Consider the following 9,274-nt stretch of genomic DNA (forward strand, 5'->3'; position numbering starts at 1 on the left):
TGGTACAGAGAGAGTCTGTACCTCACTCACGGTCCCACCATTGGTACAGAGAGAGTCTGTACCTCACTCACGGTCCCACCATTGGTGTAGAGAGAGTCTGTACCTCACTCACGGTCCCACCATTGGTACAGAGAGAGTCTGTACCTCACTCACGGTCCCACCATTGGTACAGAGAGTCTGTACCTCACTCACTGTCCCACCATTGGTACAGAGAGTCTGTACCCCACTCACGGTCCCACCATTGGTACAGAGAGAGTCTGTACCTCACTCACGGTCCCACCATTGGTACAGAGAGAGTCTGTACCTCACTCACGGTCCCACCATTGGTACAGAGAGTCTGTACCTCACTCACGGTCCCACCATTGGTACAGAGAGAGTCTGTACCTCACTCACGGTCCCACCATTGGTACAGAGAGAGTCTGTACCTCACTCACGGTCCCACCATTGGTACAGAGAGAGTCTGTACCTCACTCACGGTCCCACCATTGGTACAGAGAGTCTGTACCTCACTCACGGTCCCACCATTGGTACAGAGAGAGTCTGTACCCCACTCACGGTCCCACCATTGGTACAGAGAGAGTCTGTACCCCACTCACGGTCCCACCATTGGTGTAGAGAGAGTCTGTACCTCACTCACGGTCCCACCATTGGTACAGAGAGAGTCTGTACCTCACTCACGGTCCCACCATTGGTACAGAGAGAGTCTGTACCTCACTCACGGTCCCACCATTGGTACAGAGAGAGTCTGTACCTCACTCACGGTCCCACCATTGGTACAGAGAGAGTCTGTACCTCACTCACGGTCCCACCATTGGTACAGAGAGAGTCTGTACCTCACTCACGGTCCCACCATTGGTACAGAGAGAGTCTGTACCTCACTCACGGTCCCACCATTGGTGTAGAGAGAGTCTGTACCCCACTCACGGTCCCACCATTGGTGTAGAGAGAGTCTGTACCTCACTCACGGTCCCACCATTGGTGTAGAGAGAGCCTGTACCTCACTCACGGTCCCACCATTGGTACAGAGAGTCTGTACCCCACTCACAGTCCCACCATTGGTACAGAGAGAGTCTGTACCTCACTCACGGTCCCACCATTGGTACAGAGAGAGTCTGTACCTCACTCACGGTCCCACCATTGGTACAGAGAGTCTGTACCTCACTCACGGTCCCACCATTGGTACAGAGAGAGTCTGTACCTCACTCACAGTCCCACCATTGGTACAGAGAGTCTGTACCCACTCACGGTCCCACCATTGGTGTAGAGAGAGTCTGTACCTCACTCACGGTCCCACCATTGGTACAGAGAGTCTGTACCCCACTCACGGTCCCACCATTGGTGTAGAGAGAGTCTGTACCCACTCACGGTCCCACCATTGGTGTAGAGAGAGTCTGTACCTCACTCACGGTCCCACCATTGGTACAGAGAGAGTCTGTACCTCACTCACGGTCCCACCATTGGTGTAGAGAGAGTCTGTACCCCACTCACAGTCCCACCATTGGTGTAGAGAGAGTCTGTACCTCACTCACGGTCCCACCATTGGTACAGAGAGTCTGTACCTCACTCACGGTCCCACCATTGGTACAGAGAGAGTCTGTACCCCACTCACGGTCCCACCATTGGTACAGAGAGAGTCTGTACCTCACTCACGGTCCCACCATTGGTGTAGAGAGAGTCTGTACCTCACTCACGGTCCCACCATTGGTACAGAGAGTCTGTACCTCACTCACGGTCCCACCATTGGTACAGAGAGTCTGTACCTCACTCACGGTCCCACCATTGGTACAGAGAGTCTGTACCTCACTCACGGTCCCACCATTGGTACAGAGAGTCTGTACCTCACTCACGGTCCCACCATTGGTAGAGAGAGTCTGTACCTCACTCACGGTCCCACCATTGGTGTAGAGAGAGTCTGTACCTCACTCACGGTCCCACCATTGGTACAGAGAGTCTGTACCTCACTCACGGTCCCACCATTGGTACAGAGAGAGTCTGTACCTCACTCACGGTCCCACCATTGGTACAGAGAGTCTGTACCCCACTCACGGTCCCACCATTGGTGTAGAGAGAGTCTGTACCTCACTCACGGTCCCACCATTGGTACAGAGAGAGTCTGTACCTCACTCACGGTCCCACCATTGGTACAGAGAGAGTCTGTACCTCACTCACGGTCCCACCATTGGTACAGAGAGAGTCTGTACCTCACTCACGGTCCCACCATTGGTACAGAGAGAGTCTGTACCTCACTCACGGTCCCACCATTGGTACAGAGAGAGTCTGTACCTCACTCACGGTCCCACCATTGGTACAGAGAGAGTCTGTACCTCACTCACGGTCCCACCATTGGTACAGAGAGAGTCTGTACCTCACTCACGGTCCCACCATTGGTGCAGAGAGAGTCTGTACCTCACTCACGGTCCCACCATTGGTACAGAGAGTCTGTACCCCACTCACGGTCCCACCATTGGTGTAGAGAGAGTCTGTACCTCACTCACGGTCCCACCATTGGTGCAGAGAGAGTCTGTACCTCACTCACGGTCCCACCATTGGAACAGAGAGTCTGTACCTCACTCACGGTCCCACCATTGGTACAGAGAGAGTCTGTACCTCACTCACGGTCCCACCATTGGTGTAGTGAGAGTCTGTACCCCACTCACGGTCCCACCATTGGTACAGAGAGAGTCTGTACCTCACTCACGGTCCCACCATTGGTACAGAGAGTCTGTACCTCACTCACGGTCCCACCATTGGTACAGAGAGAGTCGGTACCTCACTCACGGTCCCACCATTGGTGTAGAGAGAGTCTGTACCCCACTCACGGTCCCACCATTGGTGTAGAGAGAGTCTGTACCTCACTCACGGTCCCACCATTGGTGTAGAGAGAGTCTGTACCTCACTCACGGTCCCACCATTGGTACAGAGAGAGTCTGTACCTCACTCACGGTCCCACCATTGGTGTAGAGAGAGTCTGTACCTCACTCACGGTCCCACCATTGGTACAGAGAGAGTCTGTACCTCACTCACGGTCCCACCATTGGTGTAGAGAGAGTCTGTACCTCACTCACGGTCCCACCATTGGTGTAGAGAGAGTCTGTACCTCACTCACGGTCCCACCATTGGTGTAGAGAGAGTCTGTACCCACTCACGGTCCCACCATTGGTAAAGAGAGAGTCTGTACCCCACTCACAGTCCCACCATTGGTACAGAGAGAGTCTGTACCTCACTCACGGTCCCACCATTGGTACAGAGAGAGTCTGTACCCCACTCACAGTCCCACCATTGGTACAGAGAGTCTGTACCTCACTCACGGTCCCACCATTGGTACAGAGAGAGTCTGTACCCACTCACGGTCCCACCATTGGTGTAGAGAGAGTCTGTACCTCACTCACGGTCCCACCATTGGTGTAGAGAGAGTCTGTACCTCACTCACGGTCCCACCATTGGTACAGAGAGAGTCTGTACCTCACTCACGGTCCCACCATTGGTACAGAGAGAGTCTGTACCTCACTCACGGTCCCACCATTGGTACAGAGAGAGTCTGTACCTCACTCACGGTCCCACCATTGGTGTAGAGAGAGTCTGTACCTCACTCACGGTCCCACCATTGGTGTAGAGAGAGTCTGTACCTCACTCACGGTCCCACCATTGGTGTAGAGAGAGTCTGTACCCCACTCACGGTCCCACCATTGGTGTAGAGAGAGTCTGTACCTCACTCACGGTCCCACCATTGGTGTAGAGAGAGTCTGTACCTCACTCACGGTCCCACCATTGGTACAGAGAGAGTCTGTACCTCACTCACGGTCCCACCATTGGTACAGAGAGAGTCTGTACCTCACTCACGGTCCCACCATTGGTGTAGAGAGAGTCTGTACCTCACTCACGGTCCCACCATTGGTGTAGAGAGAGTCTGTACCTCACTCACGGTCCCACCATTGGTGTAGAGAGAGTCTGTACCTCACTCACGGTCCCACCATTGGTGTAGAGAGAGTCTGTACCCACTCACGGTCCCACCATTGGTACAGAGAGAGTCTGTACCCCACTCACAGTCCCACCATTGGTACAGAGAGAGTCTGTACCTCACTCACGGTCCCACCATTGGTACAGAGAGAGTCTGTACCCCACTCACAGTCCCACCATTGGTACAGAGAGTCTGTACCTCACTCACGGTCCCACCATTGGTACAGAGAGAGTCTGTACCCACTCACGGTCCCACCATTGGTGTAGAGAGAGTCTGTACCTCACTCACGGTCCCACCATTGGTGTAGAGAGAGTCTGTACCTCACTCACGGTCCCACCATTGGTGTAGAGAGAGTCTGTACCTCACTCACGGTCCCACCATTGGTACAGAGAGAGTCTGTACCTCACTCACGGTCCCACCATTGGTACAGAGAGAGTCTGTACCTCACTCACGGTCCCACCATTGGTGTAGAGAGAGTCTGTACCCCACTCACGGTCCCACCATTGGTACAGAGAGTCTGTACCCCACTCACGGTCCCACCATTGGTACAGAGAGAGTCTGTACCTCACTCACGGTCCCACCATTGGTACAGAGAGAGTCTGTACCTCACTCACGGTCCCACCATTGGTACAGAGAGTCTGTACCCCACTCACAGTCCCACCATTGGTACAGAGAGAGTCTGTACCTCACTCACAGTCCCACCATTGGTACAGAGAGTCTGTACCCCACTCACGGTCCCACCATTGGTACAGAGAGAGTCTGTACCTCACTCACGGTCCCACCATTGGTACAGAGAGAGTCTGTACCCCACTCACGGTCCCACCATTGGTACAGAGAGTCTGTACCTCACTCACAGTCCCACCATTGGTACAGAGAGTCTGTACCCCACTCACGGTCCCACCATTGGTACAGAGAGTCTGTACCTCACTCACGGTCCCACCATTGGTACAGAGAGTCTGTACCCCACTCACGGTCCCACCATTGGTACAGAGAGAGTCTGTACCTCACTCACGGTCCCACCATTGGTACAGAGAGAGTCTGTACCCCACTCACGGTCCCACCATTGGTACAGAGAGTCTGTACCTCACTCACAGTCCCACCATTGGTACAGAGAGAGTCTGTACCTCACTCACAGTCCCACCATTGGTACAGAGAGAGTCTGTACCTCACTCACAGTCCCACCATTGGTACAGAGAGAGTCTGTACCCCACTCACGGTCCCACCATTGGTACAGAGAGTCTGTACCTCACTCACGGTCCCACCATTGGTACAGAGAGTCTGTACCTCACTCACGGTCCCACCATTGGTACAGAGAGTCTGTACCTCACTCACGGTCCCACCATTGGTACAGAGAGAGTCTGTACCTCACTCACGGTCCCACCATTGGTGTAGAGAGAGTCTGTACCCCACTCACGGTCCCACCATTTGTACAGAGAGTCTGTACCCCACTCACAGTCCCACCATTGGTGTAGAGAGAGTCTGTACCCCACTCACGGTCCCACCATTGGTGTAGAGAGAGTCTGTACCTCACTCACGGTCCCACCATTGGTACAGAGAGTCTGTACCTCACTCACGGTCCCACCATTGGTACAGAGAGAGTCTGTACCTCACTCACGGTCCCACCATTGGTGTAGAGAGAGTCTGTACCCCACTCACGGTCCCACCATTTGTACAGAGAGTCTGTACCCCACTCACGGTCCCACCATTGGTACAGAGAGAGTCTGTACCCCACTCACGGTCCCACCATTGGTACAGAGAGAGTCTGTACCCCACTCACAGTCCCACCATTGGTACAGAGAGTCTGTACCTCACTCACGGTCCCACCATTGGTGTAGAGAGAGTCTGTACCTCACTCACGGTCCCACCATTGGTGTAGAGAGAGTCTGTACCTCACTCACGGTCCCACCATTGGTGTAGAGAGAGTCTGTACCTCACTCACGGTCCCACCATTGGTACAGAGAGAGTCTGTACCTCACTCACGGTCCCACCATTGGTACAGAGAGAGTCTGTACCCCACTCACGGTCCCACCATTGGTACAGAGAGTCTGTACCCCACTCACAGTCCCACCATTGGTACAGAGAGAGTCTGTACCCCACTCACGGTCCCACCATTGGTACAGAGAGAGTCTGTACCTCACTCACGGTCCCACCATTGGTACAGAGAGAGTCTGTACCCACTCACGGTCCCACCATTGGTACAGAGAGAGTCTGTACCTCACTCACGGTCCCACCATTGGTACAGAGAGTCTGTACCTCACTCACGGTCCCACCATTGGTACAGAGAGTCTGTACCCACTCACGGTCCCACCATTGGTACAGAGAGTCTGTACCCCACTCACAGTCCCACCATTGGTACAGAGAGAGTCTGTACCCCACTCACGGTCCCACCATTGGTGTAGAGAGAGTCTGTACCTCACTCACGGTCCCACCATTGGTACAGAGAGAGTCTGTACCTCACTCACGGTCCCACCATTGGTGTAGAGAGAGTCTGTACCTCACTCACGGTCCCACCATTGGTACAGAGAGTCTGTACCTCACTCACGGTCCCACCATTGGTACAGAGAGAGTCTGTACCCCACTCACGGTCCCACCATTGGTACAGAGAGAGTCTGTACCCCACTCACGGTCCCACCATTGGTGTAGAGAGAGTCTGTACCTCACTCACGGTCCCACCATTGGTACAGAGAGAGTCTGTACCCCACTCACGGTCCCACCATTGGTACAGAGAGAGTCTGTACCTCACTCACGGTCCCACCATTGGTACAGAGAGAGTCTGTACCTCACTCACGGTCCCACCATTGGTACAGAGAGAGTCTGTACCTCACTCACGGTCCCACCATTGGTGTAGAGAGAGTCTGTACCTCACTCACGGTCCCACCATTGGTACAGAGAGAGTCTGTACCTCACTCACAGTCCCACCATTGGTACAGAGAGAGTCTGTACCTCACTCACGGTCCCACCATTGGTACAGAGAGTCTGTACCTCACTCACGGTCCCACCATTGGTACAGAGAGAGTCTGTACCCCACTCACGGTCCCACCATTGGTACAGAGAGTCTGTACCCCACTCACAGTCCCACCATTGGTACAGAGAGAGTCTGTACCTCACTCACGGTCCCACCATTGGTACAGAGAGAGTCTGTACCTCACTCACGGTCCCACCATTGGTGTAGAGAGAGTCTGTACCTCACTCACGGTCCCACCATTGGTACAGAGAGTCTGTACCCCACTCACGGTCCCACCATTGGTACAGAGAGAGTCTGTACCTCACTCACGGTCCCACCATTGGTACAGAGAGAGTCTGTCCCTCACTCACGGTCCCACCATTGGTACAGAGAGAGTCTGTACCCCACTCACGGTCCCACCATTGGTACAGAGAGAGTCTGTACCCCACTCACGGTCCCACCATTGGTACAGAGAGAGTCTGTACCTCACTCACGGTCCCACCATTGGTACAGAGAGAGTCTGTACCTCACTCACAGTCCCACCATTGGTACAGAGAGAGTCTGTACCTCACTCACAGTCCCACCATTGGTACAGAGAGAGTCTGTACCTCACTCACGGTCCCACCATTGGTACAGAGAGAGTCTGTACCTCACTCACTGTCCCACCATTGGTGTAGTGAGAGTCTGTACCTCACTCACGGTCCCACCATTGGTACAGAGAGAGTCTGTACCTCACTCACGGTCCCACCATTGGTACAGAGAGAGTCTGTACCTCACTCACAGTCCCACCATTGGTACAGAGAGAGTCTGTACCTCACTCACAGTCCCACCATTGGTACAGAGAGAGTCTGTACCTCACTCACGGTCCCACCATTGGTACAGAGAGTCTGTACCTCACTCACGGTCCCACCATTGGTACAGAGAGAGTCTGTACCTCACTCACAGTCCCACCATTGGTACAGAGAGAGTCTGTACCTCACTCACAGTCCCACCATTGGTACAGAGAGAGTCTGTACCTCACTCACGGTCCCACCATTGGTACAGAGAGAGTCTGTACCTCACTCACGGTCCCACCATTGGTACAGAGAGAGTCTGTACCTCACTCACGGTCCCACCATTGGTAGAGAGAGAGTCTGTACCTCACTCACGGTCCCACCATTGGTACAGAGAGAGTCTGTACCTCACTCACAGTCCCACCATTGGTAGAGAGAGAGTCTGTACCTCACTCACAGTCCCACCATTGGTACAGAGAGAGTCTGTACCTCACTCACAGTCCCACCATTGGTACAGAGAGAGTCTGTACCTCACTCACAGTCCCACCATTGGTACAGAGAGAGTCTGTACCTCACTCACGGTCCCACCATTGGTACAGAGAGAGTCTGTACCTCACTCACGGTCCCACCATTGGTGTAGAGAGAGTCTGTACCTCACTCACAGTCCCACCATTGGTAGAGAGAGAGTCTGTACCTCACTCACAGTCCCACCATTGGTACAGAGAGAGTCTGTACCTCACTCACAGTCCCACCATTGGTACAGAGAGAGTCTGTACCTCACTCACAGTCCCACCATTGGTACAGAGAGAGTCTGTACCTCACTCACGGTCCCACCATTGGTACAGAGAGAGTCTGTACCTCACTCACGGTCCCACCATTGGTACAGAGAGAGTCTGTACCCCACTCACGGTCCCACCATTGGTACAGAGAGAGTCTGTACCCCACTCACTGTCCCACCATTGGTACAGAGAGAGTCTGTACCCCACTCACTGTCCCACCATTGGTACAGAGAGTCTGTACCTCACTCACGGTCCCACCATTGGTACAGAGAGAGTCTGTACCCCACTCACTGTCCCACCATTGGTACAGAGAGTCTGTACCTCACTCACGGTCCCACCATTGGTACAGAGAGAGTCTGTACCCCACTCACGGTCCCACCATTGGTACAGAGAGAGTCTGTACCCCACTCACTGTCCCACCATTGGTACAGAGAGAGTCTGTACCTCACTCACGGTCCCACCATTGGTACAGAGAGTCTGTACCTCACTCACGGTCCCACCATTGGTGTAGTGAGAGTAACGGTGGCCGTGAGCAGGTGATGGAGAGAGTTTAAACGCTGGGTTTATCAGTGAGTGTTGGTGCCCGAGGAGAGAGTGCAAATTCAAGCTGGTGTCCCTCTAAAGCCGCCACTGTACAAACTGGGAATGTCCTCAGAGTCTGAGCTTGGAACCCAAGGTCTGAACTTTAGGGACATGTTTGGGTGAAACACATCGTGCAGTTACAAATGGCACACGTGGGCCAGAGGCAAGTGCTCTGGAATCTCTCATCACTTACACCGGTCACGCTGATGGAAAATGAGCAATTAGGTCTTATTGAGAG

At 53.8% G+C, this 9,274-nt stretch overlaps 1 protein-coding gene across 1 annotated transcript in view; it reads right to left on the reverse strand.

Moving 5' to 3' along the window:
* Nucleotides 1-9,221: 9,221 nt before the first annotated feature.
* The window catches only part of LOC137302330 (beta-enolase-like), a 10,254-nt gene continuing 10,201 nt past the window's right edge, over nucleotides 9,222-9,274 (reverse strand). Inside the window, exon 7 of the mRNA XM_067971966.1 lies at nucleotides 9,222-9,239. Within this exon, the coding sequence (XP_067828067.1) occupies nucleotides 9,222-9,239 (18 nt within the window). The remainder of the gene's footprint in view (nucleotides 9,240-9,274) is intronic.

The sequence above is a fragment of the Heptranchias perlo genome, chromosome 35 (assembly GCF_035084215.1).
Source record: "Heptranchias perlo isolate sHepPer1 chromosome 35, sHepPer1.hap1, whole genome shotgun sequence".
Lineage (NCBI taxonomy): Eukaryota > Metazoa > Chordata > Chondrichthyes > Hexanchiformes > Hexanchidae > Heptranchias > Heptranchias perlo.